The sequence below is a fragment of the Phoenix dactylifera genome, unplaced genomic scaffold (assembly GCF_009389715.1).
Source record: "Phoenix dactylifera cultivar Barhee BC4 unplaced genomic scaffold, palm_55x_up_171113_PBpolish2nd_filt_p 001019F, whole genome shotgun sequence".
Taxonomy (NCBI): domain Eukaryota; kingdom Viridiplantae; phylum Streptophyta; class Magnoliopsida; order Arecales; family Arecaceae; genus Phoenix; species Phoenix dactylifera.
In genome coordinates this window covers 44,842-72,021 of record NW_024068372.1, presented here as the reverse complement: position 1 = coordinate 72,021, position 27,180 = coordinate 44,842, and the positions used below count along the sequence as shown (strand labels likewise).

Sequence of the window (27,180 nt, the reverse complement as noted above, 5' to 3'; positions counted from 1 at the left end):
TTCCCCTGAATCTCCCGGCTATGATACTCAGGCAGATGAGAAAGGTTATATGCAACTCCAGAGTCTCCCTGCCTTATGGTATGATACTCACCCTGATCTTCCGACAGCATGATATATCTGTAGAGGGAGAGATCTCCAGGCATCTACTATTCACTGACACATACACTGCACGATCCCTTATTCGCATGGGTTATGAGAAGGTGAACGGGCAGTGGGTACGTGCTGGAGCTGGGATTCAGGGTGATGCACCAGAGGGTGATGCACCAGAGATTGGAGACCCCATCCCTAAGGATGAGGAGCCTACGGATCATCCTACAGCACCTTCAGAGGCTGGACCTTCGTCATCTGTTCCTGCGGGAGACACAGATGAGTTTTGGAGTAGGATGACTGAGCTTATGTCAGCTCAGGCGAGGACTATCACTGATGGACTGACGAGCAGACTGGATATTATGACTGCTGAGATCAGCGATCTTAGAGAGCAGATAGGAGCTCTACGGAGAGAGAGAGAGAGGTTCATAGACCATCTGTGCCTCAGGCAGCTGAGTCAGAGATTTCGGCACAGAGTCATCCAGCTCACCGAGCTCCACGCCAGACTTAGTCCCATCAGGCTCGACCTCCCCTCGCCACTTATACTAGAAGGATGAAGACTAGATCACAGCCATTAGATACCCCCTAGGCTGATATTAGCATTCTGATTAGAGCCTAGGATATGTATCTAGTTCTCATATGTATTTTGTGTTGATCATGTACTTTGTACTTTGATTGAGGAACATTGTATTTGTTTTGTTTTGGCATTATTGTACTACAATGTTCCATTTTGATCAATGAAACTGAAATGTTTGTTAATTATTGTGTCTATTCCCATGCACCTATTTGATGATAACAAAAAGGGGGAGAAGCAAGGAAAGAGAAATAAGTTGAGCAAGGAAAGAGAAATAAGTTGACAAACAAGTTGAAAATTATAATAGGAAAGCATATACATTTAAGGGGGAGCAATTTGTAACAATGAAAATGTTAAAGTCTAAAATTTAAATCGAATTTCAAAATTTGGCACATAGAATTTCAAAATTTGGCACATACCTTTCACACCTCGATACATAATCTGAAACTCATGCTTTATCTCAAATTTTTGAAGTTTCATCTTTAATGAAATATAAAAGAAAGGAGGAGTAATTCAAAAGGTCAAATTGGAAACATTTGGATGAAATAGGGGGAGACTTCACTCTCAAATTTGAAAAGCTAAAAATTCAGCAACTTGAGCCCTTTTAAAACTAATTTTAAGATAAGTATCAATAGGCTCATACTCTATATTTTGTAATCATCAAAAAGGGGGAGATTGAGGATGATAGTGGTATTTTGATGATTAATACAATAATCAAGAGTATGTTACAAGTTAATTCGATACATCATTTATAAGTCTGTTACTCTCAGTACATTAGTATAATAAGATAAAGATGCATTTCATTGTTTATATGGATGAATCTAACCTTAAGTTGCAGCAAAGTGTGGATTGAGTCGACCCCAAGGTTGATTGAGTCGACCCCGGCACATCAAGAAACCATCTGGCACACTTCTGCAAAAATGGCACGGATGAACAGTAGTTGGGTCGACCCAAACCTCAAGCCTCAAGAAAACAGTTCTCTGGAAACCCTGAGAGGGTCGACCCAAATGAAACTTGAGTCGACCCAAACTTGAGTCGACCCCAAGTTAACATGAGTCGACCCAAAGGCAATGACATTCAAAAATAGGTTCTCTGGAAACCCTGAGAGGGTCGACCCAAGTGGAAGTTGATTCGACCCAACTGAACCTTGAGTCGACCCAAGTGAAGGAAGGCTGAAATGCAAGGTTCTGTGGTTCTGAGAGGGTCGACCCTAGTAAAGGTTGAGTCGACCCAAGTGAAAGTTGGGTCGACCCCAGTAAAAGTTGAGTCGACCCAAGCACGGGCAGAAGCATAACGGCTAGTTCTACAGAAGTACTTTTTGACCTTCCAACAGTGAGTAACGGCTAGTTTTTGAATTCTAACCATTGGGGCTTGTCCAATGGATGAAGGAAACTATTTAAAGTGACACTATTCATCAGAGGAAACATCCTTTTGCAAAATATCAAAGATTACACAAGAAAGACAAGTGCCCTAATCTTCTTTATCCAAGTGCTTAATTCAAGAGTCAAAAGAAAGTGGTTGAGCAGATTCCAAGAGATATTAAGAGCTCCATCCACCCTTAAAGAGTGAAGCATTCTTGACAAAGAAGAGAGAAGTCTCATCAAGCGATAACTATTCTCTAAACTCTTCTTTGTAGATTATAATTGTTATATTTGCTCATCTAGGAGCTTCAACTTTCTTCCTTCTTTTATTAATCACCTTGTAAAGGTTTGTTGGTGAGCCCGTAAAACCAACGGTGTAGGTTTATTGGTGAACCCGTAAAACCAATTGTAAAGGTTCATTGGTGAGCCCGTAAAACCAACATAGGTTCGTTGGTGAGCCCGTAAAACCAACATAGGTTTTTGGTGATCCCGGAAAACCAAAGTGTAAAGGTTTTTGGATTGTGAACCCGGAAAACAATCCAACTGTAATCCGCGGGATTATAATGAATTCCCAAGGGGTCGCTTGGGGAGTGGACGTAGGTGCTTAGGAGAGCACCGAACTACTATACTTCTTGTGTGTTTGTATTGTGCTTTGTTATATTTCACTAACTCATCAATTGACATAAGTAAGATAGTAAAAATTAAGAGAAACCAATTCACCCCCCCCCCCTCTTGGCTTGTCACCTTGGGCAACACAAAAAATATATATTTGATTTCTATGTTATCTTGTAGCATATAGCATGTTCAATAGTTTGGATCCTTAATTTGAATAATCCATTATTAATTTTGAATTATTAACTCCTTTTGCAATGAGTTAATGTAAAATGGGTAGCCCCACTTAATTTTTTTCGTATTATAGCCCAAATTGCATACACAGATAATTCCCTCTCCTATTTCCTTTAAAGAATTTATATTTTAATGATAGAAAAATACAATTATTCATTGACAAATAGTGACCAACTAAATCAGTCCTTGGTTGAAAATCATGACCTACTTTGTTTTGTCAAAAATCATGATGCTAAATTTCCTTTTGCAAGAAGGATTGCTTTGGAATTGGGTGGGAAAAGGAGATCAATATCCTGCCATATTGTTGCTCCAAACCATATTGCATGAAATCTAAGTATTTTTTATCATCATGGTACCTGTTTCGCTGTTTGATCTCAGAACATATGGACAAAGTAATCTGATTTAATATCCATTGTTTGGGTCCTGGTCATTACCTGATGGCCTTAGGTTTAAGTTCCAGATGAGTTGTGCTTCAACATTTCCACTCTTCCAAATGCCAAATTTTGGTTCTTGATTGATAGAGCAATAAAGATATGCTGCCACCTGGAACATAAATTGCCCCAAAAATTTCAAACTAGCATAATAAGTGGGGTGCAAAAAGGGGAGCCTGGACCCAAAAACAGTATGATGTTCTATAATTTCCTAGCTTCTACATGAGGACACCATGCTGTCAACATGTTCCACAATTGAAAAACATGGTTGGGACTTCAGAACTTAAAAATTTCTAGCTGAAGTTACCAAATCATCACAGGGAAATCAACATCTGATTAAAAGGGAATACAAGAAATTTTATGAAAAATGAGTCTTCCTGGGGGGGAATTATCATTACAATGGGATCGACCCTTGTTGTCTGTATAATACAAATGAACACACTGATCCTGGATAAATTGGGTATGAAAGAAAAAGTTCCCGAAAACACAGTCAACCGGGAGCTTTGATGCAAGAAAAAGAATTAAATAATTAACAAGAATTGAATAATTAGCAACACTACACGGGGCAAAGAAGAACCAATTTGAGTAAACAATAATGAACAAATCAAAAAATGAATAAAAGAATCAACTCTTCGTCTGTGCGAGCTCTAGATCTGACTCAGGAAGACTGTTTACTTTCTCCTTTAGGAGACTTACATCCTCCTCATCCAATCCACTAGCACTTTTGATATGTGAAGACAATTTAGCCTGTTTTTCATGCTCCACAGCCCAACTGTAAACTATCATTCCCACCACAGCAAGCAACATTCCTAGCACCTTCTTGAGAGTGAGCGCTGAGTCAAACAGTATCCATCCTAGAATGAGCACACATACAGTTTTCATGTGACCCAAGACTTGGAAGGATGTTGCAGAAAACCGGCCAATGCAAAGGTATTGGCTAATGTTGCAGAAGACTGATAGGGAACAGGAGAGGAGTATGAACAACTGCAAGAGAGTGTAAAGGAAGAAATCTGATCATGGCTGGCCCAAAAAAACTTTAATAGGGCAGCTAAAAACAGAAACAAGCAAAAAGATGCATATTTACAAGTGTGTGCACGTGTGAAAGCAGGAGCCTTTCCTATGTGTAATTATATAAGTTACTAAAGAAAACCGTAATATAAATACAAGAAATTTCCATATAAACATATTCATGATATATAGCATCGGTTGGCCTATGCAAGCAACTAGAAATCCTGTTAAATTTTCTAAGGCACCCATTTTATCCCCTAACTTGATTGCCTAATCCCTCATACATGTCTCCATCGCTAAAACTGTGCCATCTCCTCACGAATGAATATTTCCTCTTTATGCACCTATATTTTCTGTCTATTATTCTTGGAGACAAGTCCCATATTATGCATGCTGTTTTAAGTTACTTTTACTGGTCGTCAGTTAGTGCATGCTGAGTATTAAAAATTGATGGCATAATTATATTTTGTGAAAAATTAAAGCATAAAGTATTTAACCAGCAGCAAAAACTATCTACTTTTGGGATACAATTTCATAGGAACTCAAGCGGTCCAATTCCAAGGGAAGATTTTAGAACTTACAGTTGCTCCTGTAGAGAAATGGTACTTCAACAGGGACTTCCCGTTCAGGTAGTAGTCTGCAAAAGGGCCAAATAAAAGAAGAGAGAGAGCCTGAATTGGTGCAGTTTGGCTCAGGAGCTCAAAAGAACCAATGTTGTACTTTTTCTGAAAAGACCCGATGGTCTAGAAAGATGAAAGTAGCATTAGATTATTTATTAACATAGTGACTTCCAAAGTATCATGGTATGCAAAATCTAACATAGGCAAGAGCATGGTATGCTGTATCGGTCGGTATCGGGTGTACCGTACCTATACTGATGGGTACCGGTATCGGTACGTCAATGTCGGTACGTCTGATGTACCGTATACCGTACCATACTGACACTCGGTACGCCATACTAGTGCGGCACCGGTACAGGGTTCAGTACCGATACGGCAAACCTTGGGCAAGAGTATATTAAATGTATTCCAGTATGTGATAAAGAAAACAAAGATTCAACAAAAACAATAAATAGATCATCCTCTAGGTTCTGAAAAACTAAGCAGTCAACATGAGCAATATTGACCACAATAATTAAAATTAGGGGAATAAATGAAGGAAACCAGCATAGCAGTTCCCAAGGACAGTGTAAAATACAGAAGTACAACATGAAAGTATATGAAAAGATAAAGCCTTGGCTAAGGGGGAGCCATGCAAGAAAAAGAAGAAGAAGAAAACTTGGTGCAACAGCGAAGATTTCAGCTCCAAGAAAGAAGAAAAACAAAAGGTAAACAACTTGTGCTTTATGGCACAAGAAGATGAGGTAAAACCTGGATCTCATTCTGATTTTACTTTAGATAAGTTGCAAGATGCTTTTGAAAATCTTCTTTTTGAATTAAAACAATTAGGAAAGAAAAATAAAGAACTTAGAAAAATAAACTATAAACTTTCCAAAGAAAAACAACTGTTTTCAAAAAAAAAGATCAATTGATTGTAGAAAATAATGATCTGAAATCAAAAGACTTAAATGCTAACCTGTCAAAATTCACACATATAGAGAAGAAATTAGATATAAAAATAATTAACTCTAATCACTCATTCATAAAATGTAATTACCGTAGAAGAAAGGGATACATGGCACATTCATGTTCACTTAAAAACAATACTGCTAATGGAAATAAGACAATCAGGGTTCCTAAAGGATCAATAACTACCGGTCAACAAGGATCTAAAAGAATTTAGATACCCTAATCTAAAACTTGATTTGATCAAACATAAATCAATACTAGGGTATTCTGATTTGAACTTGAAATTATTGTAAAAGCTGGAAATTAAATCATGCACATATGAAAGAAACAAAACCCTAAGATGGAAAAAAATGAATTCTGAAAAATGAATGAATGAATCTGAATTTGTAAATTAGGTAGAATGGATTGATTTTGATATACTTATTTGTGATGCCTAATATGCTTTAATTTATGATATTTGTACTTAATGCTTTGATACATGTTACTATACACTGATACTTGCTGAAACTTATCAATATTAGCTCGTTATTTGATTTTGGTTCTATATTTATATTTTTTAAATGAATATGATCTGATACTTTGCAATGTGTTTTCTATATCCCGATACTCAAAATCTTAATGACCTAAGATGAGCTGCAATGCAACGAAAACATATATCTCAAATAATTAATCTGAAAGTTTCTTAAAACTATGAAACTTTAAATGGAATGATTAATTAAGGGGGAGAAAGAAAACTTGGAGGAGAGATTATATGAAACTTAATAGTATAAGTTAAAAACTTTTACGAAAAAGGGAGAAAGAATGCTAAACAATGAAAAATAAAAAATGATTCTCTCCAATAAGCCTCTTTTGAAATTTAATTCTGAAATTTGCTCAAATACACCTTGAAGCTTGCTATTTGGTTGATATATCATGTGCTTAGATCTTAAACTAAATTGCAACTCTCATATTTGAATTTTTTTGCACCACTAAAATTGATCTTAAATAGCTCTAATTTAACGAAAAGGGGGGAGAGAGAAAGTTAGGTATTGTTAAATCCGAAATTCTATAGAAAATTTTCTCTTGAAGCCAAAGTGGTCCGATACATTAATTTCGAATGTCTAAAAGCTCTAAATCTGATCTTTGATGCTTGCATCTTCATTACCTTGAAAAATAATTGGGATAAACTTGAAGTTGCTATAATTTTTTTGGCATTTTCTACATTTTAGAATGCAACCTTTTGTTGCTGTCAAAAAGAGGGAGAGAGTAGGTTGAGTATATGCTTAATTGAATATATATTAGCTTGGGTTAATCTGAATATTTTATGAAGCATTCATGAAGTATGCTCTTAAGGCATATATTTATTTACTTCATATTTTACATAAATGAATTAATTATAAATAAATTCTAGAAACACAATATTCTTTACTTTGTATATACTCAAAATTTTGTCATCATCAAAAAGAGAGAGATTGTTGACCCAATAGATTGATTTGATGAGGACAAAACATTTGAGTATGATACTAATAATTTTGTATTTTTGGAGTGATTAATTTGTGGTGTAGAAAGCTCAACGAGTTTGAGAGGTCAGAGAAGCATGGAGAAGTTTTGTGAAGAATTTTTGAAAGTTTCTGCAGTGGACGGGTCGACCCCAGCATAAACGAGTCAACCCCTAAATGGCCACAAAAAGAAAATAGAAAGCAGTCAAAAACAGGCCTTTTACGAGTCAACTCTTGAAGATCACGAGTCGATCTCTGAGATCACAAGTCGACCTCTGAAGAATTCGAGTCGACCCGTTTGTGCCTAACAACGGTAATGGCTAGTTTTTCTGCAAAACTAGAACAACTATATTCACTCCCAATGGCTATTTTAGCCTCTCTAACAACTAGAAAGATCCTCCAACTAGTTTTTAAAGATATTAATGCATAGAAACACCCAAGAAAGACAAGAAAAAGAGGGATCAAAGAGAGTAAGTGGATGAGGCAAAGAAAAAGGAATACAAGTAAACACCACTTCTAAAGCATCAACTAGAGCATCAATTTGAGGAGTGACCATTCAAAGCCTCCTTTCACTTCAGAGTGAGCTTCCAAAGATCCATAAAAAGAGAGCTTCAACTGTCAATCATTGAATTCTATCACAAGATCAAGATCGAGCAAAAAAAGGAAAAGGAAACAAACTGAATTCTGTTCACCAAGATCCCAACTTTCAAAGCATTCAAACTTGAGCTTTAACGACATTAATCCAACCTTTGAAGAGGTTACTTTGTATGTATTTTCTATCTTTCTTTAGTGCATGAGATTAGAAAATCTAGTGTAGGATTTTTGGTATAGATGACACCGTGGAAAAACAACCGGCTTGTATGGTTTGGTTGTACCTGTGAAACAAATAGGTTGCGGTTGATTGCCCTAGAAAACCGACTAAGTCTTGTTGAACTTGAAAATCAGCAAGGAGTTCCTAAGTGTTGGAACTCGGATTTGGTTTTGGTTGATTACCAGAAAAATCAAATGGATTTGGTTGTAAACTCGAAAAGTAATGCATCTATAATCGATTTATAAATTATAGTAAAATTTTCAAGAAGAAAGTCTTGAAAAGTGGATATAGGTGCAGAGTTGGCACCAAACCACTATAAAATCTTAGTGTTTATTTTTTTGTGCTTATTCTTATCTTTTACATTTATTTATCATTCATGTTGTTGTGCAAACTTAAATTTCGTATTAGTTTTAATTAAAAAATATTTAAGTTTATAAAAAGATTTAAAAAACCCAATTCACCCCTCCCTCTTGGGTTCTCATTTTGGGCAACCAAAGGACCTGTCTTTTTTTTCTTCCTTCCTGAGGTGCTCAGGCTTCTTCCCCTACTGTCCCCACTTGTTCTCCCTACTCCCTCCCTCCCCCTACCTATCTCCGATTTGGAGTATTTGATTTTCATAGGATTATCCAAACAAGCTCTTAAATGATAGATAATTTGCAAGCACACCAATTGTCTCTCGATCAAAACACAATATGACGCCAGCATACTCGCATTTGAAATTCATGTTATTTTTTTAAAAAATGCGAGTAAACATTTTAGTAACAAATCAAAATAGGGAGGCCTATCTTCAGGTGCATTTGGATGGCACATGGATGTACTGTCATATTATTATTTTACATGTGTTTTTGAAATTGTGAGTTATGGTTTTAAAAATTTAGGTATGCATTTTCCCAACGGACATTTAGACATTTAGACATCTATGTGTTATACTATCATCAAATTATAATATGTGCATGTACATACAACCTTACAGGCATATGTATATACACACATATATAGTATTATTCTCAAATGATGTAAGCTTGTGATGTAATAGATGTTTTTTTATTTCCATATTACTAGTGAGCCTTGGTCCAATGGTAAGATTGCTCCATTGTGATATGGGTGTCACTGGTTCGAAACATAGAAGAGTCTCTTCACACATGGGAGTAAGGCTACATAGATCTGACCCTCTCCAGACCTCGTAGCGATAGGAGCTAAGCCTCCTACATGCGCAAACCAGAGAAGAAGATATCTATTGTTGACAGAGCATTCATTTTCAATAACGAAAAAGCCAGTTTCTGGACCAACCATTAGCATCTTATCTGGTCAATCAACTATTAGATAAAATAGACTGTATGAAGTTGTCTTCCCTCATTTTTCCTTAAAGGATAGGAAGCAAATTTTATATTGCAAAATGAAGTATACATCATATAAGCTATGGAATTGTTAAACGATTTAAAACAGAAGTTTCCTACATTCAATTGTGTTTAATTTTAAGTCCCCAGCATATGATACCAGCAGAAATAAATGAAAAGTGAAGTCATAATCATTTCTGATTAAATTTAAAGATATATGTTTAAAAAAGAAAGAATGCCAAGATGCTCACAATCTGCTGCAGCGATGTGCAAAACACAGCTACACATGCACAAAGAAAACCCTTGGCATTAATGTCCACATCAGTGACCGTGCAAACTCCAACACCAAAGGCTACCCCAACTACAGACATTATCACTCTCGAGGAGTAGTGTTTGCTGTTGAGTATCCATTCCATCATGCAAACCACTGGTATCATGCTCAATTTTGAGATCTGCATGTTTAACAGGAGAACGCAGGATAAGAAATATATTTCTCAAACACACAAAAAAATCATACATTTCTAGCCAACAGGCATAAAACAACAGACCTGGTAAAACCCCACCGAGTTCAGCATGAGACTAAGGTTCATCCCTGTAATTGATAGATTAGCAACAATGGAGAACCACAAGAGCTCCCAAAAAGGAACGTGCTTGGGCACAGATAAACCAGATGCATTTGAAAGGTAGCCGATAATGCCCGTCAGGGTAAAATGAAACCCTGTTAGCGTGGTAGCTGCAGAAATTCATGTACCCTCAGTAAAGTTCAATTATATTTAAGAAAACTAATAACAAAAACAAATCCAAAATGGTATAGAAAAGCGTGGCTTTTGTGAATCCTAATTAACTCATAATTTCCAGCAATTAAAAAAAGAGGTAATTTCGACATCACCAGAAATCACCCCATGCTGCGGTTTTTATGCTCCAAATAAAATTACATCCAAGCAGACTCATTCTAAAACCTTATCAACTAACCAAATTTAAGATTTCCAACAAAGGGTTCCAGCACCAAATCTTTTTGTGCCTCACAGGTCATTTAAAGTCAAGTGAATTCCGGTAAGTCAAAGATCTTGACAGACAGGTTTACAAATAGATCCGAGATCAGTTTAATTTATCAATCCATAATAGAAACTCACATTGAGATCTATATCATCGGAAACTCTTCAAAAGAATAACACCCAGATTAATCATCTTTTCAACGTAAAAGTTGAATCTTTATACATTAATTCTGCCCTAATATACCAAGATAGAAAGACATATAAAGAGAGAGAGAGAGAGACGAAAAGGATACCGAAGCTGAATCCATAGCCACCGGCAGACATGAGCTGCTTGTTGGCCATGATAAGCCCCACGGAACTGACCACATTCATCGCCCACGCCCCCATATCCGAGACGACGACCTTGTTCTCCATTTCCATCGCCTATTCGCCTTCTTCCAATCCCCTCTTCTCAACGAAAACCCAATCCCTGATCCCTTCTCCCACCGCCCAAATCCCCAGTCGGCTGCAAATGAATCCTCAAGGAGACGAAATTGGGAGGGCAAGAGGGAGAAGAAATCAGCTATTGGGAGTGAGACCGAGGGTTTTGAGAGAAGAATTATATAGAGAAGACGAGGAAAGACCGAAACTTTCCCCGCCTTGACGCTGGCGCCGAAGAATAAGCATTCACACCATAGGGAAGAAAATGGTGCTCGGAGAAAACTGGGGGAGGGAATTAATAGGTCTCCGAAGGTTCCGAGATGGAGGGAAAAGGGAAGAACGCGTGCACCGACGGACAGCGCGCGTTTTAGGCGAACCGCGTTGGATGCAGCTGGAATTGTTCCGAATCAGCCATTTAGGCTATCCGGGAATCGGACAAGCGGACCATTTGGTCGTGGTTGGTGGGAGGTACTGGTCTCATGGGATGATCCCTGGTCTCAAGGTTTATTTTTTTTAATTCAATTTGGTTGTGGTTTGGAAAGTCTTGAACCAAGAAATTTAATCAGCTTCGATTTAAATTTTCAGAAAACTGATCCGAACCAATCTGGACCGACCCAACCCCGCCCATATAGATATATATTCAAAACAATTTGATCCGATCCATATATATCTATATATAAAAATTTTAATTTTAATATATATATATATAATAGAATTTTTATGTTTAGATTTATTCCATCGCATTTGGTCCAATCCATTGGATGCCAATCCTATTTAAAATAGAATTTGGGATTTGTTCTATCCCTTGACACCTCCTTGACTCACGAGGCATTGTCTAGAGCACAGGTGATTTAGGGGGATGTGGCCCCAGAAACTGAGGATTTAGGGGTTAGAGTCCCTGACTAGTTTAACCAAAATGCCTTTCTTTTCTTTCTAAACTTCTTTTTTTATTCATGAAGTTAAGTGCAACCGCATTTCGGATTGCACGAACATCCCCCGCAAAAGCTTCTTTTTGATAATCATATGCCTTTTTCAAAATCAAAAGTATAAACATGTATGCTTTTAATATAATTCTTTTGTTATAAATAATGATTGATGACCTGGCGACAGAGGATCTAAATAACATGAGCACATGAACATTTTATTCTAACTTAATTTACATGCATATTCTTATAAAAAAGCAATGGTCATCCCTAATAATATTATTTTGGCAAAATGGTGATTCATTCACCAATAATTCATTAAGAAACGAAAGAAAAAATGTTCCCAAATTTAAGAAGCAGATTCCATGTTTTGGTTAAAAAAAATAAATTTTAAGATTTTGCAGAGGAATTTGTCCCGGTCATGCCCATGAGGAAGAAATGGCAGTGGTGTCGATGCTCCATCGGAAAATGGATGTTATCGATGATCATAAAGTTTTTTGTGGCAAATAATGGTTGTGATTTATATAATGTTGTATATTTAATAAATTAGAATTTGATTATAAACTATTCAGAAGCTGTAAAATTTGATGGCTTTAAGCCTAGTGAAGTAATGAATGCATGAGAGTTACTGATATGTTATGGAAGGATGCAAGGTAAATGCAGGATCATTGTTATACTGATGAGAGAAGACTCTTTTTGATCCTTGGGCACTAACTTCTTTTACAAATGACAATAACATGGCTAACTAGCTAAGAAAGGATATAAGATTTATGTGACTAGAATTTAATTTACAAAGTGTCAATTGAATTATGTATTGGTGTAACTTTCTTTGGTTTGTCCTTCTTTCCTGTTTGTCAAAACTCTGTAATTTGTCAAAGAAATTTCCTATGGCCTTTGTAAATGTAGAAAAAGAAAATAACTATTTTAGCAGTTTCAGGACTCCACTATTACATGTCTTCGCATAAAATAATTGTGATGTATATTCTATGATCATTGTGATGGCTCCTGTGTTACCTGAAGTTGGCCTTTGAGATATATGATTTAATAATTAGTAATTATTTCCTAATGTGCGATGCTTCTAATTTAATGTTATCACATGAAGATGTAACATGCTCATTGTGGGCCATGGTAACAGCTTATAAGAACCATCATAATGGCAATAATATATATCAAGTGAGTTTTTAGTGCTGGTTAAAAAGTCATTAATATTTTAGGACATCTGTAAAAATAATATTAGTTGTTTCTTTATTTAACAACAATTAATAATAGTTTCCAAAATTTTATTTATCACTCAAGACATATTGATAAGATAAATTATGGGAATAAGATAAAATTATAAGTCTCGATAAATTATGAAATAGTGCATAGAAAGATTGGTTGTCAAAATTAATAGCATAATAGAATTTTTTAACTACCTTGTTGAGAAAAAATAGTTTAGTTATTAAAAAATAGTTTAGCAGTATAAATAATTAATAGTCATGAACAAGTAATAACAAACTTTATTTTAAAAAAAACTCAAATAGAAATAACAGATTTAAGATAGCAAATGAAACCATAAAATATTTCAAACTTCGCATCCAAATCTTGAAAAGAATTGGGTTCCATTATTGTGAATAGCATCCGGAGTTGTATCTCTAACTTCATCCATTACTTCCTGGTGACTTGGTTGCACAGCTGCATCTAGATAAAGAATATCATCAGGAATTACTTCCTGACTTTCACAACATACTTTTCATCCTGAAATTGCTCAAACAGCTTATCATTCATGTCCTCTTAAATGATGTAGTTGTGGATAGTCATGGAAGCAACTTCAATAAACATTTGTTTCCCTTTGAAATTCATATGAAGCCATACAATGCAAGATTGGAAAATATGCTTCCAAGACAGTAAAACAAGCACAAAAAATTCTCTAGCAAGCTCTGCATGGTCAATCATATGGAGAGCATTGTCCAGATCACTGCATATGCAACAACACCAACCTAACTAAAAGCGAGTAGAAGTGGCATTTAAAATGGAGGAATAAAGAAAGCTAATGGACCCTCATCCATTAGTTCTAGGAAAAGAGAAAATGCAGTTATTTTTCCTCTTTTCTATCTCTCAACTTGGTCTCTCCCTGCTCTTCTTTGCCACCAAGCAACATAGCACCATCTTGTCATTAATGTCAAGATAGTGGATGGTGCCCAAAACCGATGTAATAGTTGTTATGTAACAACATAGAACCTTATCCAAAAAAGTTAGTCAAAAGATATTATTTGATTCCTTCATCTTGTATAAGTATCCAAGATCTACTAAGTGCATAGCTAATGTGAAACTAAACATACGCTTATACAGATCCTCACATACTTTTTCCACTTAAGTCATGGTATCCTCGCCGCTCTAAGAATTCAGATCTATTCAAATCTAATCATAAACATCATGATTGGCATGGTCAGCCTCAATAGGCATATGCTGCAGTGTCCTCTAGTCCACATAGGCTATAGATCAGTCCGCTCTGATACCATTTGTCAGAACACAGGACCTCGCCCAAAAAGGCTAGCCAAAAGGTATTATTTGGATTTTTTAGTCCTTTATAAATATCTAAGATCTACCCAGTGCATAGCCGATATGAGATTAAACACATGCCCAAATAGTTCCTCACACATTATTAATGTCATAGTAACTGTTATTTTATACCTTGATTGCACTTGTGCTAACAAGAAGTAGCCCTACATATCCCTCCCTTGAAATTCATTAAAATAATGAAAGGCCGACGTGGAAGAAAGAAAAAGAGAGAGAGAGAAGCACATCATTCCAACAACTAATAAGGCCTCAAAAAGAAAATTCAGGTAAAAAAGTACGAGGAACCCAAATGATCTGAATTTGAAATTTGAAATTAAAAGTTGAAATTCAACAGAGAGAATTTGAAGCTGCGATATACAGCAAAATACACGACTTCATGACTACCATCCAATCCCAATATCTTACCACCGCTGATATCACTTGTCATCAAGCTGAAGAGAAAGCAAGGAAGAAGAGAAGGGAAAGAGAGAGAGAAGGTGAGGAAGGAGGGGAGATACAAATGACATATGAAGTGAAAAGAATAAATGAATTTATTGACTATACTAGTAGTTTAACACCTCGTATTCAATTTAAGAACACACCATTCTGGTGTTAAATGGTTTCCCTACATTGACTGATATTTGGCATTCAATTCAGCTCTCAGATAATGAGTACAATCAATAAACTTTTTGTCACGCCCCGAGCCCGAGGCGCGGCAGACGCCGCACGCCCGCACGGCGGGCCGCGCAGGCGTGCAAGGCAACATATCATATCAAAGCAAATACAGATGTTCAAAACTGACATAATTATTTAAATTTATTCAAAAGCAGTCTTACAAAATTTCAAAATAACATTTGCTAACATAATTCAAATGTCCAAACTAATCTAACTGAAATGCCAATAACTGATGGAATCATCGGAACATCTAACGCACTCCCCAATCCCGTGCGATCAAGCCTCTGGATCTGAAAAACAGAGAAAATAAAATAATGAGCTACACTAGCCCAGTAAGCAACAAAATACCCCAAAGTGGGGTCGGAGCATATCAGGTCAAAATACAGGATAATGACTGGAATAAATCGTAAATAACATCGTTTTACTATTTTCAAAACTTATTATCATTTTTCCAAAAACTCTGATACCAGAATCTCAACATAATAGGCTACGGCCACGTAACCCAGTGGCATGGGTTGCACAAGGTGCCAAATCCACTATTTTTATCCACCGATGGCAGCCGGTGTTGCACAAAAGTGCCAAATCCACTATTTTTATCCACCGATGGCAGCCAGTGTTGCACAAAAGTGCCAAATCCACTATATTTACCCACCAATGGCAGCCGGTGTCGAAACCGGTTCCTCACAGATTATAAGTCGACAGGTCCAACGTATAATCCCCATTGGCGGGGCCAGAACAGATCAGATCATAGCCATGTTGAGAATGCATATATATAAAAACAGATTTCATAAATTGTACAATCATATTTTACGGATTTTAGAGCATATAACATGATTTTCAAAATTTAACATGTCAGACCCATTTTACTAAATACAAAACATATTTCAAAATTTAATCCAATAATAATTATTTTACCAAATAATTTAGAAAAAATGCACTTTGAAGCATTAAGTTACTTACCTCTTCTCGCTTAATTCCTACTTCAGATAGGCAGATCAGGTTCACCTGTTTAAATTTAATTAATTCTTTGTTAATATCAGAATTAAGCAAAAATCCAAAAATAATACTGTTGGACACGGCCCAACAGGGCCCAGAGTTGGCCCATAATGGGCATGGCCCGATAGGCCCATATTGGGCACGGCCCAATGGGCCCGCATAGACCCAGCTAAGTAGGGCCCCCAAGGTTGGCTTCTAATTAATTCATTTATACAATAAAATTTATTGCAGGGACTAATACTTAATTTACAGGGTACTATTTTATAAAGCTCGAGTGGGCTAAATAAAATATAGTTGGGGACTTTTATGTAATAAATCTTTTCTATAGGGATCAGATACAAATTACAGAAGGTCCTGAAATAACATAATGTCAAGGGCTTATCTGTAAAATTTCATTTATTGGCCAAATGGGTTCGGGTTTCGGGTTCCGGGTTTCGGATCCGGGTTCGGGTTCCGGGCTCGGATCTGAATAGGGCCCAAGTTGGGTTTCGGGTTTTCTTCTTCTCTCTCTCTCTCTTTTTTTTTTTTAAACTGGGCCCAAACTGGGCCTGCCGTGAACTGGGCTCAAGTCGGGCCCGCCGTGAACTGGGCCCAAGTCGGGCCTATAGAGGTTCAGCCCAACTGGGCCCATCCGGACTGGACTGGGCCCAAGTTGGGCCTGTAATGGATAGGGCCCAACGGGCCCAGCTTGGCCCGTGATGGGCCTCTTCCTTCCCCAAAACCCCCCCCCACGGACAGGGGGAGTAGGAGAGACGGAAGAGAGGGAGAGGGCCGGCGGGGTGGCCGGCCTGGGTGGCTGGAGGCCACCCCTCGGTCGATGGCTAGCCGACCGCCATGGCGGCCGGCGACTGTCGCCGTGGCCGACGGGAAGGAGAAGCAACCGAGATCATCTCGATTGCTTGGGTTGAAACAGAGGAGACCAAAACCCATGAAAGCAAGGAGGAGGGAGGCTTACCGGCGGTGGCAGAGGTAGTGGGAGGAAGATCTCGGCCGCCGGTGCTCGATTCGGTGGTCAAGCGGCGGTGGCGGCGCTCGAAATCTAGAGGATGAATCTCGGAACAGGTGGTGGCCGCGAGGGAGTCCGGGCGGCGCTCGGTCGGGAAGAGGACGCCGGTCACCAAGGAGAGGAGGAGGAGCGAAGGGGGGAAGAGGAGGAGGAGGAGGAGGAGGATGCGGAGGAGAGGAGGGCTTGGGGGTTTTTTATCACCCCTCACGGCGACTCTCCGCCGCGTGAATCGCGGCGGTCGAGAGGATTCCGCGGTCGGGATTGGCCGCGGATCGGTCGGAGGGAGGGCGCCGCGGGGATTGCCTGGTTTGTCCCCGGAAGAACCGGAGAGGATCGCAATCGCGATCCTCTGTTCCGGCCTTCCTAGAATGGGGACGGGGCTGAAGTCGGCTGGGGCTGCTGACTTCAGCCCCATATCTCACATTCTCTCCCCCTTAGAAAAATTTTGTCCTCGAAATTTAACATACCTTAGCTTGCAAAAAGGTTCGGATATTTCTCCTTCATCTCATCCTCCAGTTCCCATGTACCCTCACGTTCAGAGTGATTGTTCCACTGAATCTTAACATCCGCTTTTCATGACAGTTAATGGTAGCAAAGTGTGACGCTAACCAGTCCATACCGAGAATTATGTCAAAGTCATACATATCTATATCTATCAAATTAGCAGGCAAGTCTCTACCTACTATCTGAACTGGACAAGTCTTGCAGACCTGATTACAAATCCTCCCACTTTCGGCAGGGGTGTTAACATGCAAATCATACTCTAACGGCACGCAAGGTAGGTCATGTTTTCGCACAAATATCCATGACACAATGAATGTGTAACACTAGAATCGAACAGTATATAAGCATAAACAGAAGCAACCGGTAGTGTACCTGACACCACAGTATTGGATGCCTGAGCATCCTGCTGAGTCAGTGCATAAATACGACCCTGTGTGTGCGGTCTCCCTCCTATCTACTGCTTAGGAGAAGAAGGCTGAGCAACCTGAACCGGAGCAGGAGAACCTTGCACTTGCTGGGTCCTTGTAGCTTGAGGCCTCTGATTTGATTGTGATACTTGCCGATTGCGAGGGCACTCTGCTATCTTATGACCCTGTTGGCCACATCTAAAACATGCGCCAGATAATCGTCTACAGAGTTCTGTCTTATGGGCACCACCACATGCTTCACATTTAGACTGGTCTTGTTGAATAGTCTCTCCATAAGATCCTTGCTTTTCTGATTGCCCAGACCTATTACGAGATTTTGCTGTCCTACTAGAATTTTGTCCACTATGAGTATCATCATCTCTGCTCCTCTTCTTTTGTATTCTATCTTTTGAATCTTGTGTTTCCTTCCAGACAATTTCCATATTCTTGGCTCTATCTACCAGGTCATCATAGTTGGTTGAGTGCACTACGGCCAAACCCCGACGTAATTGAGGCTTCAATCCTTCTTCAAATCTCCTCATCCGGGACTCTGCATCTATGACGAGGGTGGGAGCAAACCGAGCTAACCTGTCAAACTCTGCCTCATACTCATCCACGGTCATAGTTCCTTGAGACAGATTTAGAAATTCTCTCTCTAGCTCCCTAAGGCGACTTGAAGGGAAATACTTGGAGTAGAAGGCTGTGCGAAACCTCTGCCAGGTAAGTGCCTCCTGCTCGGGTGCCAATGTGCGCTCCACAGACATCCACCAATGATGAGCTCGGTCCTGAAGCATATAGGTGGCAAATCTGACCTTCTCTTCATCGGTGTACTCCATTGCTCTGAAGACTTTCTCCATTTCCTCTATCCAGGCTTCGGCCTCTTGAGGACTAGTGGTGCCTTTAAAAACTGAAGGAGCCATTCTCTTGAATTCAGCTATACTCCTTCTTTGCTCCGGAGAATCAACGACTTGCTGGATTGGTTCCTGAGGTTGTTGCCTCTGTTGGCGTACTAACCCAACGACCTCCTCAATCAGTTCGAGCACCCGGGTTTGATTTCCGGCGGCAGTTTCTGGGGTTGATTGACCCCGGGGTCCTGAGCTATGCGATGCCTCGCCAGCTTGGTTGGTAGGGGCTCTTCCCCGAGAGCCCCTGACCATCCGATTCAGGCTACGGACACGACGAGGCGGCATTCTGATTCAGTAAAAATATATAGATGTTATAAAATCATCCAAACAGAATAATACGAAATAGTTAGCAAAAATAAATAAACTTTATCCTCTTATTTAGTTCCTACCCATCTCTCAACCTTTTCGACGAATCCTATAAATCCTAAAACTTAGGCTCAAAATATGACTGTTTCTCTTATGATCCCTAGTAATCTTAAACCTGAGCTCTGATACCACCAAATCTGTCACGCCCCGAGCCCGAGGCGCGGCAGACACCGCACGCCCGCACGGCGGGCCGCACAGGCGTGCTAGGCATCGGATCATATCAAAGCAAATACAGATGTTCAAAACTGATATAATTATTTAAATTTATTCAAAAGCAGTCTTACAAAATTTCAAATAACATATGCTGACGTAAGTCAAATACTCTAATCAATCTAACTGAAGGACCAATAACTGATGGAATCATCGAAACATCTAACGCACTCCCCAATCCTGTGCGATCAAGCCTCTGGATCTGAAAAACAGAGAAAATAAAATAATGAGCTACGCTAGCCCAGTAAGCAACAAAATACCCCAAAGTGGGGTCGGAGCATATCAGGTCAAAATACAGGATAATGACTGGAATAAATCGTAAATAACATCGTTTTACTATTTTCAAAACTTATTATCATTTTTCCAAAAACTCTGACACCAGAATCTCAACATAATAGGCTACGGCCACGTAACCCAGTGGCATGGGTTGCACAAGGTGCCAAATCCACTATTTTTATCCACCGATGGCAGCCGGTGTTGCACAAAAGTGCCAAATCCACTATTTTTATCCACCGATGGCAGCCGGTGTTGCACAAAAGTGCCAAATCCACTATATTTACCCACCGATGGCAGCCGGTGTCGAAACCGGTTCCTCACAGATTATAAGTCGACAGGTCCAACGTATAATCCCCATTGGCGGGGCCAGAACAGAACAGATCAGATCATAGCCATGTTGAGAATGCATATATATAAAAACAGATTTCATAAATTGTACAATCATATTTCACGGATTTTAGAGCATATAACATGATTTTCAAAATTTAACATGTCAGACCCATTTTACTAAATACAAAACATATTTCAAAATTTAATCCAATAATAATTATTTTACCAAATAATTTAGAAAAAATGCACTTTGAAGCATTAAGTTACTTACCTCTTCTCGCTTAATTCCTACTTCAGATAGGCAGATCAGGTTCACCTGTTTAAATTTAATTAATTCTTTGTTAATATCAGAATTAAGCAAAAATCCAAAAATAATACTATTGGACACGGCCCAACAGGGCCCAGAGTTGGCCCATAATGGGCATGGCCCGATAGGCCCATATTGGGCACGGCCCAATGGGCCCGCATAGACCCAGCTAAGTAGGGCCCCCAAGGTTGGCTTCTAATTAGTTCATTTATACAATAAAATTTATTGCAGGGACTAATACTTAATTTACAGGGTACTATTTTATAAAGCTCGAGTGGGCTAAATAAAATATAGTTGGGGACTTTTATGTAATAAATCTTTTCTATAGGGATCAGATACAAATTACAGAAGGTCCTGAAATAACATAATGTCAAGGGCTTATCTGTAAAATTTCATTTATTGGCCAAATGGGTTCGGGTTTCGGGTTCCGGGTTTCGGATCCGGGTTCGGGTTCCGGGCTCGGATCTGAATAGGGCCCAAGTTGGGTTTCGGGTTTTCTTCTTCTCTCTCTTTTTTTTTTTTAAACTGGGCCCAAACGGGGCCTGCCGTGAACTGGGCTCAAGTCGGGCCCGCCGTGAACTGGGCCCAAGTCGGGCCTATAGAGGTTCAGCCCAACTGGGCCCATTCGGACTGGACTGGGCCCAAGTTGGGCCTGCAATGGATAGGGCCCAACGGGCCCAGCTTGGCCCGTGATGGGCCTCTTCCTTCCCCAACCCCCCCCGGACAGGGGGAGTAGGAGAGACGGAAGAGAGGGAGAGGGCCGGCGGGGTGGCCGGCCTGGGTGGCCGGAGGCCACCCCTCGGTCGATGGCTAGCCGGCCGCCATGGCGGCCGGCGACTGTCGCCGTGGCCGACGGGAAGGAGAAGCAACCGAGATCATCTCGGTTGCTTGGGTTGAAACAGAGGAGACCAAAACCCATGAAAGCAAGGAGGAGGGAGGCTTACCGGCGGTGGCAGAGGTAGTGGGAGGAAGATCTCGGCCGCCGGTGCTCGATTCGGTGGTCAAGCGGCGGTGGCGGCGCTCGAAATCTAGAGGATGAATCTCGGAACAGGTGGTGGCCGCGAGGGAGTCCGGGCGGCGCTCGGTCGGGAAGAGGACGCCGGTCACCAAGGAGAGGAGGAGGAGCGAAGGGGGGAAGAGGAGGAGGAGGAGGAGGAGGATGCGGAGGAGAGGAGGGCTTGGGGGTTTTTTATCACCCCTCGCGGCGACTCTCCGCCGCGTGAATCGTGGCGGTCGAGAGGATTCCGCGGCCGGGATTGGCCGCGGATCGGTCGGAGGGAGGGCGCCGCGGGATCCCCGCGGCGCCCTCGCCTGGTTTGTCCCCGGAAGAACCGGAGAGGATCGCAATCGCGATTCTCTGTTCCGGCCTTCCTAGAATGGGGACGGGGCTGAAGTCGGCTGGGGCTGCTGACTTCAGCCCCATATCTCACACTTTTGACATCCACAACACCCCAAATAAAATGAAACTAGCATCAGAGCATGATCAGGTCGATGTGCAGATGCAATCACAAAGATTTCATATCAGAAAAGTCTGAATCTAGACCAACATTTTATCTTTATCACGCCATGGATCCACGGAAAGCCAGGGAAAGCAAATTACTGCCTACTGACATTACCAAGCCAGAACAGCAAACGGAGCTGAACGGCAGCCATGAAGAGAAGAAGATAATGATGCCTGGCAGAGTGTAAGCATAAATGTTTAAGCATATATATTCCTCTAGTTTGAGTGTAATCAGAACAAGCTGCATAATAGTAGCGACACACACACACACACACACACACACACACAAAACCCTAATCATGCAGGCTTGAAATCTTTGATGAAGTGTCCATAAATTTTCAAGGAAAGTGGACATCAAAGTGATTTTTTATAAAAAGTTCCCTTGGATTCAAATATGAGCAAATAATTCCCCAAAACTGAAATGTAGCTTATCGACGTCTTAAAGAAGTTTTCTAGTGCATATGAACACTAGAAAAGTTACACAAGTATTAGTTTTGGGAAGACTATCAAATCCTTTAGAATTTTAAAATTTATACTGCAAGTAGGGCTGGAAGAGGGCTCGGGCCGGCCCGAAACCCATCGGGCCGGGCCGCCTGCAGGCCGGGCTATGGGCTAGACCCAATAAATTTCAGGCCGGGCTCGGGCTGAAAACTTAAGCCCAATTCTATTTTGGGTCGGGCTTGGGTTTCCCATTGGCCCGGCCCGGGCCCGGCCTAAGCCCGAGCCCAATGCCAGCCCGAACCAGAATTGAAGACGGCCCGAAATAGAATTGGGTATTTGGGTAACTGGGTTACGGGATTTTTTGCGGTTGCCAGTTGAGGATTTTTTGCCGAATCGCGATTTGCAGAGGCGACTAGGCGAGATGCGGAGACGGTGGTCCGGTGGAGGCGTGGAGGCTCATCGTCGTCGGCTCGTCGAGTGCAGAGGCGAGATGAGAGTGGTGGAGGCTCGTCGGCGGCGGCTCGTCGAGTACTAGGGTTTCTCCGCTCGTCGACGGCGGCTCGTCGAGTGCAGCTTTCAGGTTAGGGTTTCTTGGACTGATTTTGATGTTTTCCTGAGATGATTAGCGGATTTGGTGCTTTACCTTGTCTATTCTCTCTTGATAGGAATCAACGGTCCTTCTCGGATCGTCGTCGTCGCCGAGTGCCAATCATCTCGGATCGTCGCCCTCGTCTCCCTTCTCCTCCAGCCTCAAATATGTAAGTTCAAAAATTCTTCTTTTCCCCCTTAACGAAGAATCCGAGTCATAATAAAAGAAGGGATTTTTCGACGTAGCCTCCCCTTTTCTCGCCCCTCACCGACGCCCAACCTCCCACCTCTTGCTCTGGCGTGCACTCTTCTTTCCCGCCAACGCCTCATACACCCCCTTTCCCCCCACCCCCACTCTCTCTCTCTTTCTCTCTTCTCTCTCTCTCCCTCTCACCCGGCTCTATTTGTTGGTGACATACCTATTTTTTTCAGGTAACCCGATCACCTCTGTACTTTGGGCCAGCAAAAAGCTTTCTTCTGGTCAACAAAAATGTCTGTGTTATTTGATTTGTCACTGTATTTTTTTCTTCTCTTTCTTGAATGTAGAATTCTAACGTGTAGTGTGTTGCCTTTCATCTATTTGGAGAAATGCCTAGCTCTCTTTTCCCATAGATATATACACTTATGCATGTAACTATTAAGGAAACGATTCCTCATTATATTGTTTCATAGTAATACTTCAAAAGCGCAATTGAAAGATGTTATTGTATCCGTGAATTGGATACCACATCTTTCTTCAGCAGTATTAGATAAATCAGAAAACAGTGATTCGTATTTCAGAAATAACATAACAAGAATCTCTCCTTTAAATCTTACATGTTTTAAGTAAAAAAGAAGTATAATTTGGTCTCCATTTATCTTTGTTTTAGATGGCATAGGGTTTTGTATACAAGGGTTCTTATTTCTTAAAAGGATTAATTTTAGGGTTTATATGTTGATTTTTAAATTTTCGTACATATCTGATGCTATAGGTTAAATTTGTGATATTTATTTTGTTATTTGGGCAGATTATTTTTACTAATGTCTCATTCTAAAATGGGTAAAAATGAGACTGTTGAAGATTTAAGGGATGAGGATGATAGAAATAAAGATACTATTGAAAATGTTTGTGACAATTCTTCTAGAAAAAGATCTTAGGTATGGAATCACTTTATCGAGAAAAAAATTCTGAAGGGTCAATAGCTAAGTGCAAATATTGTGAAAAAGTTTTAAGTGGGAGCACTAAAGAAGGAGCGAGTCATCTAAAACGCCATCTTGAAAATGTTTGCAAGAAGTATCAAAAGAATCCGACTAATCAGTTGCTCTTACTACCAAGTTCAAAAGATTCGATAAAGTCTTTCAAATTCAACCAAGAAGAGAGTAGAAAAATTCTTGCAAAATTTATCATATATGCTGAGCTTCCATTTCGTATTGTTGACCACACTGTTTTTTTGGATTTTATGAGATCTCTTTAGCCATTATTCAAAATTATCGGTCGTAAGACTGTAAAACATGATTGTATGGCTTTGTATCAGGAAGAGAGGAAAAAATTGCATGATGTATTCAAGAACCTAAGTTCTTGGGTTAGTTTCACTACTGATATTTGGACATCAAATCAGAAAATTGGTTATATTTCTTTCACAGCACATTATATTGATTCTGATTTTATTCTGCATAAGAAGATTATTAGTTTCAAGAAACTCCCATACCCTCACACCAGCTTTGCAATTGAAGATGCTATAAAAAAATGTCTTGTTGAATGGAAATTAGATTGTAAAATAACGCTGTAATGAGAAGGCTCCGAGATCACTTTTGTTATGCAATGTTGTTTAGTGGGGAGTACAGTCATATTAGATCTTGTGCACATATATTAAATATTATGGTTCAGGATGGAATGAAAATCATTCATGAAGCTATTGAATGTATAAAGAAATTGTTAGATATGTCTCTGCATCCCCATCTCGAATGCAAGCATTTAATAAAATTGTACAACATATAAGACTTTCTGCTAGAAAAGGACTCACTTTGGATGTTTCTACAACGTGGAATTCTATTTATGAAATGTTGCATGATGCACTTGATTATAAAGATGCTCTTATTAGATATGCAACTGAGCATTCATGTGTACGCCCCACCAATGACGAATGAAAAAAGGCTTCTATAATTCTTAAATTCTTAGAAGCCTTTCTTGATGCCACTAAAGTATTTTCTGGTTGTAAGTATCCCACATCCAATTTATACCTAAAAGAAGTTTGGGAAATTAGGACTTTATTGATGATGAAAGTATTAATACTGATGAAACAGTGAAGCAATTAACAAATGAGATGCTAAAGAAGTTTAACAAATATTGGTCTCAGTGTAATAATTTGTTGGTAATTGCTTCTATTTTGGATCCCAGATCAAAATTGATATTTGTAGAGTTTTGTTATCAAAAGGCATTTGAGTTAGAGGAGTGCAAGAAAAAGATTGATGATATTCGTACTTGTCTTTTTAAATTGTATAATGAGTATGTAGATGCAACAAAATTGCATAATTAATCAGCAGTACACAGGCTATGCAGGTTAAATGTTGGATAATTTGTCCATCCCCCTGGCAAGAACGAGTTGGGCATCAGCGGTCTGCTGGTGGATGGATTACAAAATATGCCCTCTACGAGTTCAAGTGAGCGAACAATTAATTTTGGTGGACAAGGTGATATAAGTTCCGTTTCTTCCAAAAAGAAATTTGGTATGGATTTTGCTCAATTTAGAAGTCAGAGTTCTTCAAAACGCCCAAAGAGATCCGAGCTAGATAGTTATTTGGATGATGATGTGCTTCCTGATTTGGAGAATAAGGAGTTTGACATCTTGGCTTGGTGGAAGAGCAATGCAGCAGTCTATCCTATACTATCAAGAATGGCTCAAGATGTTCTAGCTATTCCAGTCTCCACTGTTTCATCTGAGTCGGCATTCAGTACTGGTGGTAGAGTTGTGGATCAGTATCGAAGCTCTTTGAGTCCATCTACCGTAGAAGCCTTAGTTTGTACCCAAGATTGGCTTCGTGAACAATATGATGAAGGTATATAAATCTTTTAAATTTATCTAATATTTTTTATTTGCTTATTGTACTTATAATTTAAACATTTATGATTGATTTGTGTGTTAACAGTTGCAAATTGCTCGAGTTCTGTAATGTTGAATGTAAATGACGACAGTTCTTTTTTCGAGGGGTTCTAATTGCTTCTTTTCGAGGGGGTACCTTTTCCTTTCAAGTATTATCGTTTGTCATATAATGTGATTTGAATAATTGGTTCGATTCTGAGAAGCAAGATGTGATCAGAGCGATGATTTTTTTTAACCTCCTGTTTTTGATGGAATCCTTTTGTTTGGTTGCAGACTTGCAGTTGTATTGTTGAAGTGTCAAATTGCGCTGATCCTTTTACCTGATCGGAGCTATCATATACTGGTTTGATAGAATGATAAATTCCATTTCCTTTGCATGTCGTCACGTCACATGTCAAGCATTGTGGCAACATTATATTTCTACCGAGGCTTCTCAGAATCTACTCTTCTTGCTGCTTATTTGGTTGTTACTTGGATCTCATATAGGATTTCCTGTTGCATTAGTAAACTGGGGGTTCTCTCATTTGTTTGACCAGCACTGTGAGTTCTGAATATGCTATTGTTGGCTGGCTGCATTGGGGTATATTTGTTTTTTCATGAGGGGTTACCACTTACCTCCCTTTGATTATTGAATTGATCGTACTATTTTTTTTCCACTTATGCTTTTAGTTCATGTCTTTCTTAGTTTGTTATTTGGAGTGTAATGCTAAGATTTTTTTTAAATGAATAGAATTTCTAATCCGTGTTCGTGGAGTTCATTATGCTACTTTTTTTGTGCAGTAGCTCAGCTAAGAAAAAACTAATCACTGTTGCATTCTGTAGCTCTTCATGTGATCGGGCTGGCCCATTCGGGCTCGGGCTGATTTTCAATAATACTATTCGGGCCTAGGCTCGGCCCGAAGCCCGGAAAATAAATTCGGGCCGGGCTTGGGTAGGGGTGTGGCCTGGCCCGGCCTGGCCCACTTCCAGCCCTAACTGCAAGCCAACAGTCTCATTACATTTCTCATGAACATGATGAAACTGAACATCAAAGGTCAGAAATTGTATGAAAAGATAAAGGGAGAATGTTCGGTTCATAGTTGGTTTAAGCACAACCAACAAATTACTCGGTGTACTCTTTATAAGAATGTTCTATTCATGTTTAGAAGAAGAATCTCCTTCTAAGGCAAAGGCTTTTAGGCTACTATGATTCTCCACATCTAGTTGCAGAG

The 27,180-nt window shown here is 39.7% G+C and overlaps 1 protein-coding gene and 1 long non-coding RNA gene across 2 annotated transcripts; one reads left to right on the top strand and one right to left on the bottom strand.

Annotated features, from left to right (window-relative positions):
• Positions 1–3,613: 3,613 nt before the first annotated feature.
• On the bottom strand, positions 3,614–11,265 carry LOC120107784 (UDP-rhamnose/UDP-galactose transporter 3-like). Its single transcript, XM_039121239.1, has 5 exons — positions 10,790–11,265; positions 10,050–10,234; positions 9,753–9,953; positions 4,889–5,050; positions 3,614–4,283 (listed from the first exon to the last, which is right to left on the bottom strand). The coding sequence occupies exons 1-5, from the start codon at positions 10,914–10,916 to the stop codon at positions 3,924–3,926; spliced, it is 1,035 nt and encodes a 344-aa protein (XP_038977167.1). The 5' UTR covers positions 10,917–11,265; the 3' UTR covers positions 3,614–3,923.
• Positions 11,266–22,673: 11,408 nt separating this feature from the next.
• LOC120107790 lies at positions 22,674–26,008 on the top strand. The gene is made up of 3 exons (XR_005509431.1): positions 22,674–22,881; positions 22,967–23,059; positions 25,420–26,008. It is a non-coding gene; the product is annotated as an uncharacterized LOC120107790 (long non-coding RNA).
• The last annotated feature ends 1,172 nt before the right edge of the window (positions 26,009–27,180 follow it).

Bases quoted from the DNA above. Each gene is read 5' to 3' on its own strand.
- LOC120107784 (XM_039121239.1), bottom strand. From the start codon at position 10,916: ATGGAAATGGAGAACAAGGTCGTCGTCTCGGATATGGGGGCGTGGGCG. The intron at 10,235-10,789 runs GTATCCTTTTCG...GAATTTCTGCAG, and splicing joins TGGCTATGGATTCAGCTTCG to CTACCACGCTAACAGGGTTT. The intron at 9,954-10,049 runs GTCTGTTGTTTT...TTAAACATGCAG, and splicing joins ACTCGGTGGGGTTTTACCAG to ATCTCAAAATTGAGCATGAT.